Source organism: Aplysia californica, unplaced genomic scaffold, assembly GCF_000002075.1.
Source record: "Aplysia californica isolate F4 #8 unplaced genomic scaffold, AplCal3.0 scaffold00271, whole genome shotgun sequence".
NCBI lineage: Eukaryota > Metazoa > Mollusca > Gastropoda > Aplysiida > Aplysiidae > Aplysia > Aplysia californica.
Window position 1 is genome coordinate 67,927 of NW_004797541.1, and position 25,154 is coordinate 93,080.

Consider the following 25,154-nt stretch of genomic DNA (forward strand, 5'->3'; position numbering starts at 1 on the left):
TATTATTAGAAAAGTACTATTGGAAGCAACACTATTCTCTATCTTTATATAAGAGGCTGTCCACCCCCATCCCGTTCTAAGGACAATGACAGCACGATTGCAATAAAATCTGGTATATTGACAAGTACTGGCGGATTTTGTAAACGCACTCCCGTTAAAAGGTAGGCCTAGAGTAAGTTTTAGCAATCTACTGAATTATCGCCTGCTTTATGTAACTGAGCTGACAGCAGGTAAGTGTAAATCTAAAACTGCACGTCTATGCTAGTTTCGAAGTTTGTTTGAGTTAACCCTTCGTCCCTTCCTTCGAAGAAATTTCGCCTTCTAGACTAAACTAACGAAGTGGCTAGCCGTACTTAAACTTAAGTACGGCTAGACTGAGAGTCTGGCCGTACTTAAGTACGGCTAGACTGCCAGTCTAGCCGTACTTCGATCTAGGTTTGGCCCAATCGACTCAAGCCTGTTAAGTACACAGGTCTCATTAGATCTAGATCTAATCTAGTAATTATTCAGGTTCAAATACATGCAAGTCAGTAAGGCACCCTTTGGTTTTGTCTGAAATACAATACTTTTGGCATTGCAAACTAAAAATTTCATTTACAATTCAGCCATCAATATTAAGTACGGCTAGCCTGCCAGTCTAGCCGTACTTATCTTAGGCCCTATTAACATTAGAAAACAGGAGGTTTAAAATACATACACTGTCATTAAGGCACCTGGTTTCGTCTCAAATACAAATGCTTTAGGTACTGCACACTAAAAATGTATATTTACAATTCAGTAGGCCTATTTTTTGTAAATGGTCAGTCTAGCCATCATATTAAGAATAAGTACGGCTAGACTGTGAGTCTAGCCGTACTTAAGTACGGCTAGACTGCCAGTCTAGCTGTCATTAAGTACAGCTAGCCTCTTCCCTAAACTAAACTAAAGTAAAATCTAGATTCCTAGGCTACTTCCTCACACTATTATGAAATAACTTATTTGATTTTAAAAATGGCCACCTCTATTCTCATCCCGGGTGAGAATAGTGCAGGTGAGTCTTTTGGCTATTCTCACCCGGTGCGCGTTCACCGTTATAGCCTAGATCTAGGCCAACCAATTTTTCGTTCACCCTAAACCACAGAATTCTACACTGTGTATCAGTGATAACAGAAAAATTGTAGAATTCTGTGCCGTGAACAAACGTTCCATTACTACTGTTAGCCTACTAAAAGCGTACAATTTTGTCTGTGGGCAGTGGAGAGAGAGAAAGAGAGAGAAAGAGGAGTAGCGCGAGAACTTCCGGGCAAAACAAAATGGCGACCCGCGTAGTTCGGCTCGATTCGAAAAGTTAAATAGATCTAGCCGTAGCATCTTTGTAGACGACCAAATTAATTTACTTTTGTGTTTTAACACCATTTTTTAACTTTGTTTTGGTCAATTTGATCATCCACACCGATAGACAGTATTCAGAAAGAGATAGAGAGAGAGAAGAGGGGAGGAGTAGATCTTGTGAGAACTTCCGGGCAAAACAAAATGGCGACCCCCGTAATTCGGCTCGATTCGAAAAGTGAAATAGCCATAGCATCTTTGTAGTCGATAAAATTAGCTTACTTTTGTGCTATAACGTAATCTTTTCTTTGCCTTTATCCATTTGATCATCCACATCGATAGAAAGTATTCCGAAATTAGGAAAAACAGGTCTTGTTTCACACCGGGTGAGAGTAGCCTACGGTGGCAAGTCTCACCCGGGGTGAGAGGTCGATCGTATTTCTATTCTCACCCCGGGTGAAAATAGCCACTTCCTTTAAAAATACTTCAAGGAGAACCAGCCAATGCCAGTGATGTTGAATAACTTTCACTACTGTCCCACGCTCAGGTATTGTTATAGATTCTAAATATAAATCTTTTCTTATGTTTCCCTCCTATAATTTGATGTTTTGCTTTGGAAGGGGCTGTCCTCACCCGGGGACATGCGATTAAACGTAGAAATACGCAAACTCTTTTTAGGTACGGTGCGCATCTTGTTTGACGTCAGAATAGGATACCCCTCCGATCAGGTGACTACATCTAAGTATAGCCAACCGCATGGCACCAAAGATGTAAGTGTACAAAAATTGCCGTAAAGACGCTGGAGGATTAGATCTAGATTCTAGATCTAACCCCCCCACCTCTCCTGCGTTCTTTATCACTAATAAAATATACATTTAAGGAAGTCAGGCAGCTGCATAACAAAGAAAGTTTTGGATTGGAACCCACAGGGCAAGTCAAGGGGAAGACCTCGTGGAACTTGGAGAAGAATCACAAATATCGATGTGCAGAAAAGTGGGAAGACATGGAATAACATCAAGAGGCTAGCCCAGGATAGAGAAAAGTGGAGGGTGTTTGTCTGTGGCCTATACCCTGATGCAGGGTGAGAAAGGCAATGATGATGATGATGAATATACATTAAAAAACAAACACTTGTGTTTTCCCATAAGGGACAAACAGTAAGCCAGTCTTTTTCTATATTGTGTGGGCCAACATATTTTCTATATTCTGATCATCTAGTGATTTACTTAGTTTTCATTCATGATTTTACAAATTTTCCGATAACTATACTTTTGTTGAGAGCAAGAATAAACTGTATAGTTATTTATATAAATGTTGTGATGCACGATCCAGTATTACCAACTTTAATCAACAAAATGATCACCTATAATTTTTGCCTTGGTGCCCTAGAAAATTGCCTCTGTGCCCTCTGATTTTTAGGTTATTTTTGCCTGCCCTCCTGAACACGTAATTCAAGCCCTGAGATCACACATACATGGTCACTAAAATTGTCACACAATTGTTTTCAAGAAAATTTCAAATCTAATGGCAAAACATTAGGGGGGGGGGGGAGGGGCATGCCCCTCTGAGACCCCAGCATTGGTCCACAGCATGAAAATTACTATGCAATTAGGCTTATAAAGTGTAGTATAGTTCAGATAAAATCCATTAAATATTTCAAAAATGATTAATTTGCGATGGATGTAAAATTATAAAGTCAATGTTCGTGTAAAACGGATAAAAGTGAAAAGAAAAGGGAATACATACCTGAGCATAAGATGGTTTTGAACGTAAAATAATGCTGAAAAGTGCTATAAATACCTTGCTTAGCGTGAGACAAATGTGAAAGTTAAATATTATTGTAGTGAAAAGTGCTATAGAATCAGCTTTCTTTACACTGCGACTACACAAACTGCTTCATCAAGGGAGCATCAAACCATAAAAGCTTTGAATAAGCATCAACTGTCGTATATATCTAGAGCAATCGTGCAACTATTTAAGAAAAATATTTAAGTGTTTAAACATTGATCAGGATCATGATTATCCCTACTTCCTCTGAACATGATCTTAACCAACAATTTTGACAATTTTAAGGTTGTATTGAGTCAGAAATTGGGTAAAGGTTTCAAACTCACTTGACCGAATCTTTGCATAGTTCTCCAAAGCAAAGATATTGAGTCTTGAATGCTTTTTGCAGTCTCTCCTCGATTTCCCACCAGTCCAGTGGTCACGTGTGACAACTCTTGATCATAAAACGGTACTCTAGGATTGTGGATATCCACAGTCAGCGTCACAGCACTGCTACCTTATTTAACGACACAATGCGGGTGTTGGCAAACGCAGTGTTTACAAAGTGTCACAAAATTCCCCCCGACATAGTATCCCAGTTGCCACGATATCATATTTAGAAATTTGTTGCTACCAAAGAAACACATGTGGACATTACATTTACTTGAAGTTGATATATATTCTGTTCTCTGCAGTTAGACGGGTGGGTGGTGCACAGACCAAAAGATCATTTGTAAATGTTGTGACTTCATGGTGATTTTTATGTTTGCTTAAAATGTTGCGAATTACAGCAACCCATCTTTCTAATTTGAAAGCAGAAGCATGTATACATGAACTCTCCTCCCTTCTTGTCTTGAAAAGCCATTCCAAACCTGTATTTCTCATTCTGTATCCGAAGCACAGTGTTTTTCCTCAAAATGTTGTTTAGCTAGAATTTTGCTTCTGAAATGTTTTCTGTACTGTACATGTAATATGGCGAGGCAAGTTTGTATGCATGGAATCATGTTCTCCGGCACGGGGTTTGTATGTGATATGAGGTTGTGAACTTCTCTGTGTGCATCAGGGCTTTAAAAGTTTTTTAAAGACGTATGAGGTGATTGTTTTGTTCACTTTATCTGTGATGTATTTGTGGCAATGATTGCCGATAAAGGAGCGCCTGTGGTATGCTTGAGGTGTGATACTGTGTTGGTCACAACAGTTGTCTAGCTCTGAGCAAATAGATGCGGACAAAGGAGCGATGGACTTGAGTTCTAAACAAGCGTTTTGATTTTCTGCTAAAGACAGTTTCTCTAAACTCTTGAAAACTTTTCCCAGTCATCGTCAGTGAAAGGAAAAAAATGCACTGCCTTGTTTGAATTGGATCTTTTCTTCAAGCTCCGCAGTTCTCTTAAAGTTAAAGTTGTTGCCTTGAGGATTGATGCAAGAATGCTGAAACAGCTTTGCAATCATTTTCTGAAGTGACTGCAAAGCTATTTTCATGTCTGCATTATGAGCAGCGTTCTCAAGAAGGCGATGATGCTTTAGCATAATTCCCAACAGAATGTGCAGATATGGAGGAGCAGTTTCACTAGGCTAAGGATCCACATTGATTATTAGGCTATGACAACAATACAGCCTTACATTTTTCTATATCCCTTTCCTGGTAGTCTTAAACTGTTTGTGATCATGCTTCATGCATGGTGGCAAGTTTTGGTGGAATCAGTTGCTACTGGATATTTGTTTTCTTGATTTTTTAAATTTTGCCTGTAAAATGGGTTGTCCTGCTTTTCTTTAAATCAAATTTGAGTTGGAATTATACAGAGTTGTCTTTTAACAAAATGTGTGCTGAGTTTTTGTTCTTATTCTCTAGTGAAAATTCTTGTTGGCTTGGGGACAGTTGTAGTGACTGAGCAAATAATGTGTCGTGTTTGAATACTGGTGATGTGCTGCTGTCTTTTATAACCTTGAGCTGTTTGGATGGCATAGCCGGAGCAATGAGCACGGCTTTGCTTGCCTCGAGGGACTCATTACTCGCAGTCTTTGTCTCTTGTGAGAAGCAGTCCGATTCAAAAATGTCTATTGATGAATGAAAATCTGATGTGTCTGTTTGTGGGGTTGTGTTTTCAAGTGACTGTCCTGTCATGAAAGAAGCTGTGGTTTCTGGTGTTTGAGTTATGCTTTCGTCTGCTGGCGGCGGGTCCAGTGTTTGTTGCGTTGTTGATGTTGAAACTGTTATTTCAGATATTACTGTGTTCTTTTTTTGGCCTGTATTCTTGCTACCCATCCTGCTTTTCTTGTGCTGCAAACAAACAGGACAGTTTTCCGTGGCTACATCATAGCCAGTCCAAAGATATGTGCTGCTTTGTGCCAGCTGCCGAGCTGTCACAACTGCGCCTTGATAGGCGTGTTTTTTAATGTTTCTCAATCTATCAACACAAGAGTAACACAGTGTAGATGAGTGGATGTTCCACTCATCGTTTTTTACAGTTACACCAAATGCCAGGAGAATGTCACAAGCAAAGTCAACACACTTATACATTTTTGGCTTTTGACGTTTTTGTTTACAAGTCAGTGATCTCCTTCCACAGGTCCTGCATAGTTCGTGCGAATTGCGGAGATGCAACTGCTCTGTGTGGGGCTCCATTCTGAGATCAACTAGATTTAAAACAAAACAAAACAGTCCAGTAAGCACTGAACAGAAGACGCCCCTGTAATTATAAACATTAATTTAAAATCTATCGTGAAATCCGAATCCGTAGAATCACATATTGGAGAACGTAGTCCAATAAATATCTAGAGATGTGAACGGGGAGATCGAGCAAAGCTATCATCTTAGCCTATACGGGGGAGAGCTGAGCTTTGAAACACATTGTCGTAAGTTATAGCGTGCGTTGGGAAGGACGCCACAATCTGGAGGAAAAGCGTTACGCAGCCGGGCGGGCGGGGGGGCGTAGCTGCATCACTTTAAATAACTGACAAACACGTGTCGGTCTCTGAACATGTGTGTGGACTAAAGGAACGGTTTTCAGGCTGTTATAGCTTGTCCACTATCAACTGCTGTCCGCGTGAAAAATTCTGCAGGTGGTTGAAGCTTGGGTTGGAGCAGAGGGTTGGAGGGCGCCACTGGTAGGGCCATATATTTTTTTTAAAATTACTTTCCCTCTGTTGTTTCTATGTGTCTTATTTTTTCTCAGCACTTAAAATTTAATGACCATCATTATTATTGTGTTGATGTGTTCCTCTTTACTCAATTAAAAAAAAATATTAATATAATCTATCTCATTTATTAGTTTATTTACCAAGATATATGCCCTTGAAATTTTGCATGGCACTTCTGCAGGCCAACGGCCTAACACGTTTTAATGATTTTATATCTTGAACTAGTAATTGAAATTTCTCTATTGGGGCCCAGTATTAAAACCACTCTTTGGAGGCATACACAGGCTCAATAAAATAAATGATTTACTGTAACCTAGCCCTCGAATTGCTCATTTCAAGACAGCGACGACAACCTGTCAGCACATTTCAGTGTAAACTCGCCGATTCCACCCCACTACTGTCGAGAGTGAGTCTCGAAAAGTACTCGTCCGTCTAGTGTACTAGATCTAGATTCTAGACCATGTTTCTTAGGCGTACGTTAGCGCGTGGTGTTTAGGGAGGTAGGTCAACTTTTTAAAGCTTTAAATGCATCTTGTATATTATTACGTATGATGTGTCTGAACCATAGTTTTCAGTGCCCTGTATGGACGGGCTTTAGGTTCCGTAGTTCATTCCAACTTTTAGACCTGTGTGCAAAAATCTGAGAAGATTAAAGTAAGATGAGATAGATAAATCTTTATTGTCCAAATCCTTGCACGTTGGTTTGGTGTTTCACCTCACGCACACACACATACGAACGCACGCGCGCGCACACACACACACACACACACACACACACATATATGTACGCTCGCAGGTACAGAGCGATTTGATTTTATCTTGCTTTAACCGCAGTTATACAAATGTGAACAAACTATAGCTGAACAGCCGTGTATGAAACTTTTATCGCATACGACGTAAACATGCACGAGTTTATTTTCATTTATTTCCTGCTATATTTGCACCATTTATTGTAAATGGCCTGAAAAAAACATATTTTATATTACTATATTACTAGCAAAAACACCTTTATTTGTCACAGTCGGTTCGTAACATGCCGTAGTCTAATAAAGGGAGAACTCAGTGCAGCCGGTATTCATTATATCCTCGAACCTTCTGGTCTTGACCGTAGTGGCGGCAAAAGCATTTGTTCGTTCGTGGGAGGGGGGGGGGGATTAATGCCTTGTGGTCGGATTCTTTGTCACCATTGTCTATCATCCCCTCAATTTCTGACCCCTACAGTGTTGCAGAGACTGATGAGAAGGCCAGAGTAGCCAAGATCCGAAAATACTCCCAGGCCTTTGTCTGGATGGTCGACGACATGTCCGGCGTCGTTACCCCCCCCCCCCCCCCCCACACACACACACACACACGACCCAGTTTGCTAGGCCTACCAGAATCATGGAGTGCCTTTTCAATATTAGCGTAATTTCAAACCGAGCTTATATACATATATTATTTTAGTCTGTCCGTTCAGAATGAATGAACTGTGATGATTGGGTATTATTTTTGTAGTAACTAGTCACAAATAATAATCACTAATGGGTACCCGCGTCACACGTAGCATATTATGGATCTCAATTTTGACCGAAAGTTTCAGGTTTGACAGTAAATGGTGTCGAATTATTTTTCTTTGCTTTATATATTTTTTTTCTTCTACGCTCTGTCCTGGCACAGGAGTCAAGTTGTCCGCCTTCAAAATGATCTGTACTTAATGGTGTCGAGTATGACATTAATTTCAGCAAGTTTCTGGCTTGCCTGTGACGAACACTGAGGAGGAGATGTGTGTGATCTACACCCAAAACACACCCCTTAACCTAATCTTTATCTTAGTTGTCAAGTTGTCTACCCTTTGGTGCCTTTGCACTGAAAGAGTAATGTGAAATCTTTTTATGCCCACAGTGTAAAAAAATGCCATTGAATCGTAAAAGTAAGTTCAGTTTTGTTTTTTTCTCTTCTCTGCCTTAGTGGAAATATGGCCAGCGCCAGATATAAAAAAAAAATGGTAAAATAGTGTAGGTCTCACATCCCTATCAACACTATTAGGTCATTAAAGATGCAGAACCTATCGAGTTTAAAGTCCATCTCCAAAGAGACTGAGCCAAGTAGGAAGTTCATGTAAAATGCCTTTCCTTAGGATACAATGTCGGACCGAGCTGAGGCTCGAACCCCCATAGCCGCAGTCTCACGATTATGGTAGAAAGGCTGTAGAAAGATCAAGAGCCCAGAGGAGGGGTCAAAGGAGGTGAGGGGGTTGGGGCAGAAAGTGGAGACGAAAGCAGACGACAGAACCTTGCTAGAGAGTAGGAAAGGAGGTGAAAGGAATCAATCTTAGAGAAGAAAATGTTTATGTCACTACCCGGATTCGAACCCGGGACCTTTGAATGGGAGATGAGTACCTTAACCTCTAGGCCAAGAGAGACTCCTATTATTGTCTAATGAATCCCGCCCTTAATTTTTTTTCAGTTGAACGGATAGAAACATGTCTCACAGCTCTACTGACACCTCCAGCCTTAAAGGCAAAAGGAAGAAAAAGTTACCAAAAAATGCCAACCCTCTCTTCACCCAGTGGCTCACAGAGTGGAGAGATCAAGCAGTTGAGAAGGGATGGAAGAGTTCTCATACTTATTCAAAGGTGACACTTTAAATTTCAAACCAGGCTAAAATAAGAAATTTATTGAATTGTTAAGTGTTGTCTTTTTATCACATGACAATTTTGAGCTGTTTGTCCTCAAGTATAACTGTAGCTTTAATGAAGACTGACATTTTAAGTAACCTGCCACAAGTGTTTCCCAGTTCATATTTAAAAAAAAATTAATTAGGAGTTTAAAATCAAAAGTTTTTATTTTGGATTGTATTAAACTCTGGGACACCTGAATAGACATAAGGGTCTTGAACATCTAGCTCTCACTGGCAAAATTGAGGGCAGGCGAGGCAAGGGTAGGCCCAGAACAACATACTTAGGGAACCTAAACAAATGGGTAACAGGGAAAGATCAGGGAAACGTAGCTTTTCTGAGAGCATCCTAGCAAAGGAATGAATGGAAAATCATGATCGCCCATGTCTGTCGCAGATCTGGCACTGGGTGATGATGATTAAACCCTGATCTGAAAGAGGGGGTTCGGGTGGCCTGTGGCTTTTGTGGAGACTGTTTTTTGGGACAGATGGCAGCAACATTCAAAGTTTGAACATTGTTTCTTAAAAAATGACCAAATTATCTTAAACTTAATGTAGATATGAGTTCAGCCATGGCATTTGAAGTTCAGCCCCTATAAAGCTGGAAAAAAAAGCTCACTGTTGACTACATTTTGAAGTCCTTATTTTTCTTTTTGTTCTTTTAGGCACTGAAAACTCTACGTTTATTCCCACTACCATTGGAATCAGGAAAGGACTGTCGACTGCTACAGAACTTTGGTAAGGGTGACTTTCTTGTGGGATTGGTGAGAATATGCTATTTTCCCACACTTTTTTTTACATGCATTGTGATATTGGGCATTTTCATTTTTTTCTTTGGAAGGTGCCCTGAAAGAGCGTTGCTACTAAACTCAGTCATGTCTTTACATGACACATTTAAGTGTACTTCTTGGGAGAAATATTACAGAAAACGCAAGATGAGGGTAAAAAATAAATCTACCCTGTTTCATGCATCATTTTGCTCACATTTACTTTTTATGGATAAGTATCTCAACTGACTGTTCAGAACATATAAAGTTTGTGTTGGAACTTTCAAATCTGTTAGGGTGGCTGGATTCTAACTTGCTTTTTGTATTTTTTACGATCCTGACTGAATGACTTATTTATGAGATGATACATCTGTTGTATCTAACTCAATGCCTGTGACATTTGTTCTGTTCTTTTTGTCAGGTGACAAAATCTGTAAGATGCTGGATGAGAAACTGACAGAGCACAAGTTAAAACAAGGTTAGTAAGAGTAGAGTTACTGGCTGATTAGTCATTGTGTGGTGAGTGGTGAGATAATATATCTTAACTTGGTATTGGACTTCTCTTTCTATCAAATTTACCTCTGCCTGTGTCGTGGGTTTGGTGTTTTTTAAACTCATAGACACAATTCAGAGCATTTAAAAGGTAGGCTGCTTCAACTCCGCCAGGACAGGGCCCAGGGGGTACATCCCATCACAAAGAGGTAGATTTTCAGTAAAATATTATTATCCACACGTTAGAATCAACCTCATGTTATAAGCTTGCTAGTTGAAGAGTGTATCTTGTAACTATTGCACCATAGATGCTGGTCATTGTCAAATGTGTATTGTTGTTGAAAACAATTGTAGACTCTTCGTACGTGATCAGACAGCAGCATGTTTCTTATTATTTAGTCAAAACGAAATTGGCAGAGTCAGGTTTGGAGTTCAGTGTGTCTATTAAAAAGTGGTCTGGCTTGTCCAGGTCAGGGTGTTTTTCTACAATTGAGTGGCAAAAAGGTAGCAAGTATATATTTGAAGACTGCTTTCGTCATACCTGATTTGCAAGAGGGTATTTATACTCTAATTTTTTTCCAACATCGCTGCGGATTTGCCAGCGGATGAGGAAAATATGCCACAACCTGACCAAGACAGATGTTCTAGCCATAATGCTGTACCAAGGACTGTTACAGGGAAGTCAGTGTGTGATCCAATTCCTGGGACCTCTTCCACCTTTACAAGACTGACTGACCAGATGCCCCAGAACACAGCAGCGGCAAGCTCCACGGCCCTGTCTCACGGGGCCAGTGTCCATTCGGAGCCAGCTGTTGATCGAACCAGGATTCACGACATCAGTGACAGTTCTAATGCTGAGAGTGATACAGAAGCTGTTCCCTGTCCACCACCTTCAAAGGTCAGTGATTTATCGGCTGGGACTTTAGAGCCTACTTTTATTAAATACTTGCTCTATAAATCACCTGCTTCTTGTTAGACTCTGCCATGTACGTCGGTAGTCTAGTTGTTGGGCTTCCGGACTCGTAACCATGAGGTTGCAGGTTCGGGGGTTCGAGCCGCAGGCCCAACGTTGTGTCCTTGGGAAAGGCACTGTACAGGAATTTTCCTCACTTCACCCAGGTGTGAATGGGGGCCCAGCCATAGGCAACGAAAGGTCTTGTAAATTGTTTCAGAATGCTATCAGGTCTGCTGGGGTAATGATATAGATTGTGAAGCGCATAGAGCTTGCTGTTGAGTGGAAATTTGCGCTATTCAAATGCTGTTTATTGTTATACGCCATTTTGAAAAGTGACAAGTGATGGAGTCTTCCACTGAGTAGTTGAAATGCTCTAACTTATTGCTCCTCCTCCAGTGGTTGGTGGGCAGGTGCTCTAGTGTGGTTTGCTTCTTCTTTCTTATCAAACCTCTGTCGTCCTTATCTCCCCTTCTGTTTTATGTTTGTTACTCTCTTGTAACACCTCTAATCTTCTGGTGTTCATATGACCTTAAGCAGTTGCGAGCGCCGTAAAACCTCTACAAAAACTGCTCCTCCTCCAACAGTATTGTCTTCCTCCTTACCCAAATGTTAATCACACCCTGTACTGCTACAGGAAACTCATAGACTTCCCACCATCTACAGTATGGTATTCATTGCTGGATTCATTGACAATGTTAGCTGTGTTAATAAGACGGTGAGTTTACAGCAATTTTGCCATATGGTGGTCCCCATATTTCAACTAAAGACAATTATAAATCACATTGCCATCTTCAGAGCACATTTACCTTTGGGTTTTTTGTTTTGTTTCGTTTTGTCTGTTTTCCTTTTGCAATATTTTTGATGGCTGGTGGTGAGCTGCTGAGCAAACAGCATGTGACCTGATGAGATTTGGGGGGGGGGGGGGGGGGGCGTTGTTGTGCCCAGCTCTTCTCTTGATGTCATCAGATCAGGAACTCCGAGGTTTTTTTTAAATAAAAAAAAAATTAAGATTAGTAGGGGGGAAACCCAAGAACAATATGAAAAGGCTATGTAGAGCTGTAAAAATCAGGGTCTGATTGGGACAGTACAAGTCTACCTATTGTCCTAGAATCATGGTACAGTGCAGAAAGCCCTGGTCCTTCTTTTACTCTGACTGGGATGGTTCTGGATGGTGGTCAAGGTTTTTCCACCTGCTGTTATCAGGTTTCTTCCTAGAATGTCATGTCTCCGGTCTTTTAAGCCAGTCCATGCTGCTTTTTATGATACTCTTACTCTTAAAATTTTACACTGATCAGTTTCTTCAGTTTTGGGTAATGGTCAATTTATTAAAAATATATTTGTGCTTTACTTCAGTAAACCTGAGTTTTTTAGTACGTTTTGTTTCATTTATTTTTTAAATTGATATATGTAAATTTGACTGTATACGATCTACATTAAACTTTGTTTTAATGCTTTTTTTTTACCAATTAGAAACGTCAAGTGAGTGGAACCAGAAGTAGAGATTATGTCCCTGTATACCGATCAGGTCCATATGCCCTGCTAATAACTCTTTTCAAGTACATGCAAGTGAGTATGTTTATAGCTGAATGTGTATACTAGAGGAGCTTTTTGTCAAATCACTACATGCTTGAAGTTAGTGGACTTTCATTCTTCAAGGACTAAATAATGAATAGTTTTAAGACATGTGCAATCATTAAGAATTTGCAGGATTTTAAAGTTAAATCAAAAGTTTCCCCATTTTTGTTTCTAGGTAGAGTGTCTAAATCTCGAGTGCAGTTTTGACAGATTTTAAGACTTATTTCTGAGTTTTAGAATAAACAAAGATTGGGAAAGATGGCAGTTTTCTCTGGACTAACCTATAAATAATTGATGAGAATGAAGGCATTTAAGGTCTGAAACGAAATGGATAAACTGGTCCACAGCAACAAAAAAGTTAAAATTTGTTCTTCATTTTGTACCCATTCTCCTCCTCGTAGTTCCACAAATACTTGAAAGCCTGCATGTGTTGACTCTTGTTTCCCATGGCTCCAAAATTCTGCAGTGTCATGAGCAAGCAAGAATTGAATGAAATGCACGGCAAACTGAGTGACATGAGTTTGAACAGCTTTGTGAATAGTATAATAAATATGCTAGAAAATCATTACTATCGACATATTTCAACACTGTCTTGCTTTACCAAGCATTACATATGACCTTTTTATATTTCTTCCAATGACCAAGCCTGTCACTAGTATAAAAGAAAATAATGTAGATGTTAGTAAACTTCAGAAGTAGTGATGCAGGTTAAAATGGTGGAACACTAATGCAAGCTATATTTTTGGTGTTAAAAAAAAAAGGGTTCTGCAAGTATTATAATTGTACTGTAGCGCCCTGGCCCTAAGAGAATTGAGAGCTCTGCAGGTTTTCTTCGTCTATACCTTTTTTGGAAGTGTATAATAGCTTTAGCTGAGGGACGGTCAGAATCATTGCTTATTGTTTGCTGATTTTCCCCACAGGACCTTGACTTTAAAGGTTACTTGGGAAAGACTGAACTCTGCGGTGCTGCCCAGCCTCTGTGTGATAAATCCTTCCTCATGGTGAGTGAAGAAAGTTTTTTGTTGTTACTGGATTGTTTTAACCTCATGGGATAAATTAATCAGAGAAATATTGATAGCGTTTGGAGGGTGCCAAAATGTCATCTATTTTTTCCATCTAGCCTTTTGGTTTTTCAGTTTGTTTGGTCCAGGTATTTTGTAGTAGTCATTGGCAAACTTTGTCTTCATCGAAAGGTAAAGAAATCAAAAGAATAATATTGTATGCCTCTTTTTTTTCTTTTTTTTTTTACTATGTTGTCTTGCAAATGTTTGAATTTTCACTTATTAAACTTAATGTCAATCACTCTCAATCTAAATCTTCCCGTGTCTTAAGTTTCCCTTCCCTCTTTTCACTTGTATAATGAAGAAAATTCAGCTTCGTAAAAGAGGGTCTTAAAATTAAAAAAGCATTTTGTCTTTTTTCCTGAAACCTTTGTGTGTCCACTCTACAGCCTGATCCAGGAAGCAGGTACACAGCTTGGTCTTCCATGGGGACACTCATCAAGAAAGGTCTCATCAACAAGTGTAGCAGTCCAGCCAGGTAATGCTTTTTACACATGTCTGTTCAAGTCTCCTGTGTGCTTTCATCCCAGACGTTCACCTGTTAGATAACAATAACAATGAAAAAGCCTATTTTAACTTGTTCAGGGATGTTTTCGAAACATACCTTTTTTTTCTCCTCTTTTGTGATGAGGAGAGGAGATGCGAGTTGAAGTGCTATGTTGCTCTTTGGTGTCCATCTTTCACTCAGATTGTTCATCTTTTCCTTTTTCTTCCTGTGCCTTTACTGTTCAAAAATCATACTTTGAAGATCTTGGCAGCATGTAGATCTGACAACATTATCTGCTTTTGTACTTTAATTCATTCATAGATAGTGTGCTAGTTTCTTGTTTTTGTTTTTAAAAATGTATTTGTTTGTTTCTCTGCTTTTAACTTTCTATATTTTTCCCATTTTATGATTGTATATTGTGTTCTCTCCTCACACCTTTTCGTCTTTTACCACCAGGTATTCACTTTCTGACACTGGCTATGAGTTAGCTGAGAGACTCAGTTTGGCAGAAACAGTGAGGAGGGCATCAGCTGAAAACTGCCATGAATCTTCCGCCTCGTCTTCCGTTGTTGATGTGAATAGCTCAAAAGCATGCGAAGTCTCACCTTTTGACAGGTGTACAGTAGCAGATCAGGCTTTAAGACCTGAGCCCAGCAATAGTTTAGGACAGTCTTATTCAACTAAACTGACCACAGAGTCTGCTCGTGAATTTTCAGTTAGCAGCACAAGTGCTAACTACCACGAGAAAGTTTCACTCTCAACACAAGATGAGCGAGTGTCAGGTGTGGATGTTGTAGTCCTTAGTGATGATGACGAGGCTGATTTTTGTGGCGGTTCGTCTCGTGATGAGGAAGTGTTAAAAGATTGGCCTCCTGTCAGAGAAATCCATTGTGTGTCACCATCCCCGTCTCCCCCACCTGTTTGTTTCTCTCCTGGTCTGGATGTCTCTTTGGAACTGCAGCCTGCCTCACCTATTGGGGATCATCATCATGAAGCTCAAACATCCCCAGGAAACATTGTCATTCCTTATTCAAAAGCTCCCAGCCATAACTCAGAAGCTGTTTCTTTACAGGCTGAAGAGAATGTGTTTGAGATTAGTGATGATGATGGTGAAGCAGACAATGACAGAGGAGGAAAGCAGCAGTGCCCGAGTACTCATTCCCAAAGTGATTCGGATAGCGATGAGCTCCCTGATCTTGATATTCCTTTATCAAAACGCTTGTTGCTCAAAGGCAAGGTGCAGTCTCAGCTTCTCTTGAGTACACAAACGACTGCGACGGGCACAGCTACGTCTGTATCTTCGACATCTGGTCCCACACCTGCTGCATCTCGGCGGAACAAACCGCCATCATCGGTGAGTGACAGCACCCAGGTGCATGCTCCCTCACAAACATCGCAACGCTCTACCTCTAGCGCTCACATCTCTGAACTGGAAAAGAGACAGGATGCAGTACGTGTGGATCCGTGTGTGAAAGACAACGAATTCAGTGATATTCAAACCCTCAGTTCTTATGCTCACAAATATCAAAGCACAAGGGGTCCAGTCTGTGATAAAGATATTGAGATTCTTGATTCTGATGGTTACAACAAATGTTCTTCACAAGCACAGTTTGGAGTGTCGGGCTCTGTGGACAGATCCAAAGGCCTTCCTTCGTCAGTGTGTGGACTGGAAGTGTCATCGAGTAAGATTGGAGCAGCAGTAACAGTTTTATCTCCCCAGCAACTGTCCCCACAGTTCTCCTTGTCTCCAGGCTCCTTTGATGTTGTGTTATGTATAGACAACAGGGAGTTTTATGGAAGGTAAGTTGTCAGATACAACAAATTATTTATGTGTGAGTTTTTGTAAAACATTCTATTGTCTGTCCTTTGCCCCAAGATTGCTGTTTTATATTTGTTAACAAAGATTTTTATGGAAGTGTCGGACATAATTTAGATTTTAGTTTGTACTGTACTGAATCATTCTGTTGAAAAATTGAACAGTCATCAGGCAATTGAATCTCCTAATTTTGTCAAGCACTTCGATACTGCTCTCAATTTCACAAGGTTCTTTTTTTTTTTTTTTTCGTAGATTGCACTTTACTTATTTTGTAACAAACTTGTCTATGGAAGCGTGTAGATGTTTTGGGTTGTTGGTTTTTGGGGTTTTTTTTGGTGAGAGCTCTTTCATTAAAAATTTTAAAAAACAACTGTAATTGTTGTTTTGCTTCCTTACCTCATATATTGTCATCTCTTTGTTTGAGGAGAATTTTTTGAGGTTTTTATTTTCATTTCATTTGAGAAGAATTTTTTTAGGTTTTTATTTTCATTTCATTTGAGAAGAATTTTTTGAGGTTTTCATTTCGTTTGAGGAGAATTTTTGAAAGTTTTTTATTTTTATTTAATTGTTCTAGTAAAAGTAACAGCAAGACCCTGCTACCTGAGTTGATGAAAGCTGGGATTCAATGCGACCTCCGTCTGCTTCATGTGGGAGACCTCCTGTGGGTGGCAAGAGAGAGAACTCCACCAGGAAGCGCAGGATTGAATGGGTCGGTTGGACATTTTTGGAAACTGAAATTGTTTACTGATTGCTCACATTGCGTACATGATTTTGGTAGCTGGTTGTTATAATGTTCTTTGCCTTTTGTGTGACTGGAAAAAGTGCCAGCTTAAATATTTGATGATTTACTCGTTTCTTTAAAAAAAGAAGACCATCTTACAATTGTATTTGAATATGGACTGGTAATTTCCACAATGTATGAACAAAAACATCCTGTTAAATAGACTACTCTTCAGATTGTTGTTTGATGTCTTTGTCTCTGTCACTAATGACTAAAATTGTGCAAATTGAGTTAGTGCCGCGGTACTACCTGATCAGAGGAAAAGAACAAGGGTCTGACTGGCTGCTTAGTGTATTCCTCCTCATCAATTCTTTTATTTTAATCATTTCAGCTCATATTAATTTTTTGAAAATATGTTTCTGTGTTTTCAGGGGTAAAGGTAGAGAGCTGGTGTTGAATTACATTGTGGAGAGGAAAAGAATGGATGATCTTGTGAGCAGCTTGTCTGATGGTCGGATGAAAGAACAAAAAGTATGCACACATCTTGTCTTTGTGTATCTTTACAATGAAGCTCTGTTTCATATCCTTTGTGAACATATTTTACCCGCGTGCATAACTATTTTCTTTTCTTTTCAATTTTACTTTGTATATTAGTGTACAGAAATTGGATTATTGCCCTCCCTAATGATGTGGGCAGAGTGGTAGTATTTTTTGCAGCTTGACTGCTATGACATTATTTAGAATGGAAAACCCTTTGAAAGATAGTACCTTTATTGCTATTGATGTAAGATGATGTTCACATCTGTTTTCTTTTTAACATCACATCTATCTTTTTGTCAGGGAGTTTGGGGGGGGGGGGATGTTGACATCTTTCCTGAAGCACACTACAGTGTGTCTTTCTTTTTTAGCCAAAGATTATTTTGGTTTATAATAATGTATACTTTTCATTAGTCTCTTAGTATTTCAATAAATTCATTAATGTTTCATACATTTGTACTTTTTGTATACATCTGTTTTTATTGTTAGTATATATCTTTTCAGATATAACACATGCATTGTCAAGCTAGTTCTTCTGTCACTGCGCTGGAACGAAAATAAGGAGTTTGTTCTTCTGAGGAGTGAAATTTTTATGTATTTGTTCGACAGCACCAGTCATATAAACTTTATAAAATTGTTTTTTTCCACAGTTTCGACTAAAGCAAAGTGGTTTGAAAGATCTGATTATCTTAATAGAAGAACACGGCTCCATACAGAATTTCAGCATTTCTGAGGAAAGGATTAGGCAATCAATAGCAAATTCACAGGTAAAAGCTATACCTCAATGTGATATATTGCCACTGTCTTTAGAAAGATCAGTTACTGTAATGAATTTTACTCACTCTTTACAGCAAAGTTAAAGCTTTTTTTGGTGACAGTAACAGTATGTACATTTTCACAAATTATATATAATAGAGTACAGTGGAGCTTGTTGAAACTAAAATTTGCAGGACCATTAGATTGTGTCTGGTTTTACTGCGTTTTTGGTTTAGAGAGGTTGCATAAATCGAAGGAAAAACATTGAGGATTTTATTTTCTTTCAGTTTACTGCTGTTCTTGGATTAACTGTTCACTTTAAGCGGACTCCACTGTATTTTCCATTTCTGAGAAAGTTTTTTTTTTAAGTCGTAGTGTTTTTAAAGTAATTGTTTTTAGCACACTTATTACTTGCATTTTTTCCCCACTTAGTATATTGTTTGTGATTGCCATTGCTGGTTTGGGACTTGATTAATCACATCATTCCAGGGCTAGCTTTTGTGTGCATGTCATCCTTCCTTCATAATGAAAGATCTTCATAAAATGTTGAGCAGTGTTCCTGACACTTTTATACATGCTTCAATTACACTTTAGATTCATTTTTAAAAAATTACATCACAGCTTTTTTTTCTTTTTAGAATGTCTTTTTTTTTTTTAACCGAAAAAAATGTACTGTGTCCTCACAAGTTCATTGGTAGTTGTTTTTTTAATGTGATGGAAAAATTCTGAGTAGACAGGCTATGGCTGCAAAGACATTTGTGTGACATTGTAGTGAAATAAGACGCTTGTCAAAATAATGAAATTTAAGAAACCCGACATTTCTCCACCCGTTGGCGGGCAATATTTAATTTTCTTTATTGGACTCCTCTTATGTCCGTTTAAAAACACATTTCTGTGTGGATTTTACTGTAAAAAAACATTGATCAAAGGTACAATTGATGTACATTTGCAGTTTCTAAGTGCACTCAAACTTTGGAAGTCATCAAACTTTGGCGTCCATTTTCTCACTAATTTTACACCTGACACCAGGTGACCCCCACATCCTTCAATGGCAAATATCTTGATTTCCATTCCAAATAGAAGGTATTTTTTTGTTTTCACGTAAAGCAAGGCAAATGAACAGGCTTTGAGACTATACCAATAACTCCAAACACACCACATAATGATGAGCGCTTGGTTCCATTATTGTGTTGTGACACATTTGTTTTTATTCCCAGATAATCGATGGTTTCAAGGTCAAACGATGTGGAGGCCCCAAGGATGCTGTTATTTATTTGACAGCTATGACAAGATCTTTGCAACAGCATTTTACTGTGAGCACATACAATCTCATGCTTATTGCTTTGGCAATATTTTTTGGTTATTTTTTTTTATTAGACTTGACTTTTTTCGTATATGTGTATTTTGAAGCTGATTCAGCACTTAAAAGAAAGTCTACCTCTTGTGCCTAATTTGTTGATTGGCTGAAATACTTAGCCTTGTGTTAAAGTTTATATATGTAATGTGACTATGTCATTCATAATGTGCTGGTAAATAGCCATAAAGAGTTGTTGAAAATTTGGTCTAGGAATCAGAGATATTTGTACTTTGTGTGGTTAAACTTGAAATATGGTGATGCGTAATTGGTCCTTATTTTACCGTTTTGTTTTTAATTCAATTGCAGAACAAGACTTTGCATGCTGTGTCTGTAGATCAGCTGAAACAACTGCCGGCGAGGCAAAGCCCACAGAACAGCGATCATTACATGTTACCTTTTGATAGCTTCAATGAAGCTTCCGTTAAACAAAAGGTTAGCTCCTTGTACACCAAAGTTAGAATCTTAGTGTATGTATGTATGTATGCACTGATGTTGGTTTTTTTTAATAGGTTGAGGGGTCTTTTTTTTTCAACTTCTTTCACTGGATTAATGAATTGATATTTTCATCACTGTAGCCAGTATGTTGGAAAACATTAAAATAAATTTGAGGAAAAAAAAAATGTAGCATGCAGCTTAATCTGCTTTGAAATTTGGGTATATTATTACAAGAGTGTGATCCAGTTTAGTTTACTCATGAGCGAGAATATGTTTAAAGCTTTTTGAACTGAGCTATGTGTTATGTATATTGAATGATGAGATTTTTTTGTGGGTGGAAAATACATTTTACTACATTTTGTGTCAATGATGAGGGACATAATTCATGATTGTGTTTGTTTTCCCAGGACTTGGCTGTGAGAGAATTGTTTGCTAAACAACTTGTGCAAGTGCCTGGTGTGTCGGCAGAAAGAGCTAGGGCCATTACCAACTTTTATCCAACCCTCTCCTCGTAAGTTTTACCATGTCCATGTCAAGTGCTTAAAGTGCTGACTTTTTAGATGGAATTTGTACTATTTTCTTTTTAAGATTACATTTCAGTTTTCAAATTGTACTTAATCGATTTAATTTGTATAAATGCATACTCAAAATTTGTGATGTTGAATTATGAATTTTCATATTTTACATTTGTTTTTACTGAACTTACCTAGTATGTTTTATAGACATCAGATTGAGCCATGAATTTAGGGAAGTGTTTAGACAGCATTTAATATATTGTGTACTTGATTACATCAGTGGAGTCCCCTTTTAACGAGTCTTGAAATAACGAGAAGTCAGTTGTAAGGACACTATTCTAAAACCCCGTTTTTTTTCCTTCTTTATCTCTGTAAATAAAATACTGCTATAACGCAATCAGACAAACACACGAGTCAGTTATAGCGGAATTCTGTTGCTGCTGTGCACAGCGCGTAGGCCAATTATAATGTAAAACCTCGCCCGTTGAGAAACATGTTGGTGATCTTGTGAAACAAAGAATGGGTGAGCCCACGTGTGCCGACAATGAAGGCTGGAGCGAATGAGTGGAGAGAGTGTAGCATGTGCCAACAAGCAGAACGCATCACGTGATAGGCCAGCTTTGTGTAGATTATCTAGGCCTACCATGCCTATCACTTCTCTGATGCAGAGATGGTGAGGTCACAGTGCTGTGATGGATGGAGCGAATGTTTGACGTGGACAGGGTGTGGTGTGTACCTGTTGTGCGCAAGCAGACGGAACACACCACAGGGTGTGATGGGGTGGGGGACAACACAGTGGGCGAGTTAGCCTAGAGCCCTTCCTTTCAGTGGGAGAGATCAAGCGAGCTCTAACTGGGTGGTGTATGCGGGCTCCCAACAGGCAGTCGGCGTTGTGATTGGCTAGTCCAGTGATGAGAGAGGTGAGATTGGCGGTAGGCCTTGAGAGATGGTGCGGAGAGAGAGAGAGAGAAAGAAAGATGGTGCAGAGAGACGCATTACGTGAACCACTCCAAAAGTGATGTAGATCTATGCAGGGGACCATCCCTACAGCAGGACCGTACCGGAATCCCTATACATGTATATTTATATGCAAACTCATTTACCTGTGCTTGGGTTAAGCGGGGCAAGGAAAGGCCAGAACTTGGATACAGCGGGAGCGATTGAGTGAGCTCTAGCTGTGAGGATGGGGGGGTGGGGGGCTGTTGGCAGGATCCGAATAGGCAGTCAGCAGTGCGCGTTGTGATTGGTCAGTCCAGCGATGAGTGAGATGGGGCAGGCGGATGGTGCGGAGAGACATGTTACGTGAGCAACATTACAAAATTTTAAGTGATGTGCTATAGCCTAAATGCTCAACACCGTATAAGAGCGTATAGGCCATAGCCCTAGGCTAGGCCAAAAAGTAAAAGAAGAGGAGAGTGTGTAGTGTGTGATTCCTAATTCATTGAAATGCAGTCGTTGATGCTCAGGCATACGGGCACATCCACTTTACCAGTTCTACAGTAGGCCTACCGGTACGATAGACAATAAAAGCAACCAACCAAGAAAAGGATGACTTCCAACAAAGACTAAAGGAATTGCTTCTCTCTCGAGTTAACGGCTGAGATACTCAACGAAGTTGACAATAAAAGGAAGACTAATATAAAGCGCAAATTTTAGTGATATGGAAGGGATGTAATCATGTAGATATTTAAGAATTTTTTTTCGGTAATTTCCCCTTTGCATTTCTATAGCGGGAACTTGCCTATAGCTGGATTTTTCTTCTGGAACCAAAAGTCCCACTATAGCTGTGTTGTACTGTATAAACAGAACACCAAATTCATAGATTAGGCCTACTTTATTGTTTTGAATCCTGCTATAACAGATATTTCGCACCAGTCCCCTCCCTCTCATTATAACAGGATTCCTCTATAATCATATTGTGGCTCTGTGACAAGCTGTCGGACAATGAACATTTCGGGAAGTGTTTCATAAAAAGTTAATGGTCTTCAAAGGGCAGACAGGTTCGATTGTTTTGAGTAGATGATCAAAAAATGTTCCACGGGCGTGGCAGCATAAAGAAAGGTTACAGATTCAAGTTTTAATTCTTTGAACCTGGAGTGACACTATCAACGTTGAGTTTTGGGTACAGTAGACCCTGAAGTAGCGCTCCCAACGTTGATTAACTATCACACTGTGTCCCTCATTTGAGATATGTGGGAACCCTTGTATGCTTTTAAATCACTTAGTTTCATTTTTTGGTCATAATTTGAAGTGTCACTACTTCCTGGGTAGGTTCAGTTGAGAGAATATTGACTTTGAAGTTGAAGTGCAGAGGGCGAAAGTCCAGCACAGGTGGAAAATAAACCTCTGGGTTCAAAGTGTTAAGAAAATTTGTTTGCTATTTCTCAAAATGATTTGTAATAAATTGTTTGAATTTCAGGCAACATTTTAAAAACCTTTTGGTTCAAAACTGGTTTTATCTTTCCATATTTCATAAATTGCACTGAGTCTATTTTCTACAATATCTCAAAATAGCCTTCTACTTCTCTGACAGGTTTTCTAGGAGCCATGCACAAATAAATGACTTATTTTTTGGGGGATGCCCTTTCTTTTTCCTCTTTGCATTTGCCTTTCACAGGTTACTGCAAGCCTACAATGGATGTAGCACAGAGAAAGCGAAAGAAAGTCTGCTTTCCACAATCAAATGCGGCAAGAATGACAGGTATTTTATTTCAGAAAAGAGAAATATGATTGATGTCAAGACTTAATTGTTAAATGATTTCAGAATCTTATTTCTTAGAGTTCTTTAATCTTAGAAAGAGTAAACCCTGATTTTTGTTTTCCTGACTACCGTAAGACCACATGCCACCGACTGCAAATGAGCACTGTTGTGATATCTTGGATGTGTACATTGTTTTATTTGCAGCAGTTGATTCATTACTCAATTTTTATCTACCGATGTCTTGATAAGTCCAACTTTTTCCCCAGACTCATCCTTTCCTAGTAAGGATTCTGAGAAACTCCCAGTTTTGGATTTTTAGGGGTTGTCAAGTCTGAATTTTTGGTCTCTAGTAACTGGGAGTTTGAGTAGAGTTTTCACTCTCTCTACTTTATTTGTAGAATCCAAATTCCAAATTGTTACATTTTCTAAGCCCATGGTTCCAATTCTGGATGCTAGGCTTGCAGAAGATATAGGAATTTGATTCCCATGCAGGTCGACTATTTTATCAAGTGCGATAAAATTTACTCGGCTACCTATCCAAGACAATCACTTGTACAAAAAAAACCCACTCCCCACTTCTCCTGTACTCTTTTTTTTTCTATCAATTACATGTGTATAATAACATTGCCCAAGAGGACCTTCTGTCTAAGATGACTACGTTTCAGACTTTTTCTCTTCTGTTTGAATAGTTTCCCACACAGCCCCAATTTGCCCTTACAGATGGTTTGAATTGGTCTAAATCCTGTAATCTCCCCAACAGTTTCTTAAATACTGTTGCCCTGTGCTATAGACCATTTTCTCTTATACTCTTACAGCTGAACTGTGCAAGGATTTGTCACTTGAGTGTTGTTAATTTCACGCCTAATGAACTGAAACATTTACAATCACACATCCAGTTCAGGATGTCAGCAAAAGTAATTTTTTTTTTTACATGTATGAGGTTGGCCTTCCTTGGATTTTCCAACTTTCTGTCTGTTCTTTTCTTCTGCAGGAACTTGGGTATTGCTGTCAGCCGACTCATATCCTTGCTCTACACACAAAGTGGCAGTTTATCTTGACGAAGTGTATTATGAGCATAGACAGACATGTTATTTATAATGGAAAGCATTATTAGTGAACTCCTGTCTCTTATTAGTATAGCACATTCTTTGTGCGGTTATAGCAGTTGTAGGTTGTAAAATGGAAATGAAAACATATGTGAACAATGGTTATAAAAGATGAAATTAAAGTACTTTTACTTAAGTATTTTTATCTTTTGTAGGTGTCCTTGTGTTTATTTTTTAATTCCTTCTGATGTTGATTTGGTCATTTTCACTGCTCTTGAAGAAAAGTCACATTAACAAAAGTACTTGGAAATGGTGTATAATTTTTACAAATATTTTAACCCTTTGTTGCATGAGGTATGAAGATTACCTAGAAAGCTGAAATTTGGTATGTGACCTGCATTTGGCATTACATTACCATCTCAAAAGTCATTTTTGACAAATTATAATCGTGGAGCCTGTAAAAAGTTGTCCAAAATATTGGACGCCATGAACTTGAGAGGATTTCCTTCCTAGTCAGGTGTCCAAAATATTGGACGCAATGTGTTGTGGTTACCTGTACCTATTGCTACACATTCAAATAAACTCATTTGAAACAACAAATAGAACATCTGAACATCCTAATCAAAAAGAAAAATCGAACTGTTGATAGAATTACAATTTATTTGATTTTTATCAAAACACACTTGTTCCCTTCAAGATCAGAAAGTTAAAAATAGTCATTTTTCATTCTCATCCTTGTTTAAGATAAACCGATACACATTGCCTTTTCTTCACCTTACTACTCTGTATTTTCTTTCTACACATTCACACACTCTTTCTCTTTACTTTATCAACAAATACTCATAAACAGACTGAGAACTACAATGTATTTGTACTACTATGGCATTCTATTCATGATGGAAAAGGTAAAAACAGTCCTCAGTCTCATCCTTGCTTGAGATGCACAGATACACACTGCACTCTCTGTACATGTACACACTCTTTCTTTTGCACTGAAGCCTTTCGCACCTCTGACCGTCTTTCACTTTCATTCGTTTTGGAAAGTGATCTACTCTGTTGTAACTC

At 38.9% G+C, this 25,154-nt stretch overlaps 1 protein-coding gene across 1 annotated transcript; it reads left to right on the top strand.

Annotated features, from left to right (window-relative positions):
* The first annotated feature begins 117 nt into the window (after positions 1–117).
* LOC101859648 (crossover junction endonuclease MUS81) lies at positions 118–24,296 on the top strand. Its single transcript, XM_035970473.1, has 17 exons — positions 118–161; positions 8,659–8,827; positions 9,534–9,606; positions 10,057–10,113; positions 10,730–11,025; positions 12,553–12,648; positions 13,578–13,658; positions 14,108–14,196; positions 14,662–16,005; positions 16,596–16,730; positions 17,174–17,273; positions 17,930–18,046; positions 19,253–19,348; positions 19,699–19,824; positions 20,235–20,338; positions 22,960–23,043; positions 24,035–24,296. Exons 2-17 carry the CDS (start codon positions 8,675–8,677, stop codon positions 24,099–24,101), a joined length of 3,018 nt encoding a protein of 1,005 aa, XP_035826366.1. The 5' UTR covers positions 118–161; positions 8,659–8,674; the 3' UTR covers positions 24,102–24,296.
* Positions 24,297–25,154: the final 858 nt, after the last annotated feature.

Excerpts from the sequence above, each read along its gene's own strand:
- LOC101859648 (XM_035970473.1), top strand. The coding sequence starts at position 8,675 with ATGTCTCACAGCTCTACTGACACCTCCAGCCTTAAAGGCAAAAGGAAG. Across the intron at positions 13,659-14,107 it reads GTGATAAATCCTTCCTCATG|CCTGATCCAGGAAGCAGGTA; the intron begins GTGAGTGAAGAA and ends TCCACTCTACAG. Across the intron at positions 14,197-14,661 it reads AAGTGTAGCAGTCCAGCCAG|GTATTCACTTTCTGACACTG; the intron begins GTAATGCTTTTT and ends TTTTACCACCAG.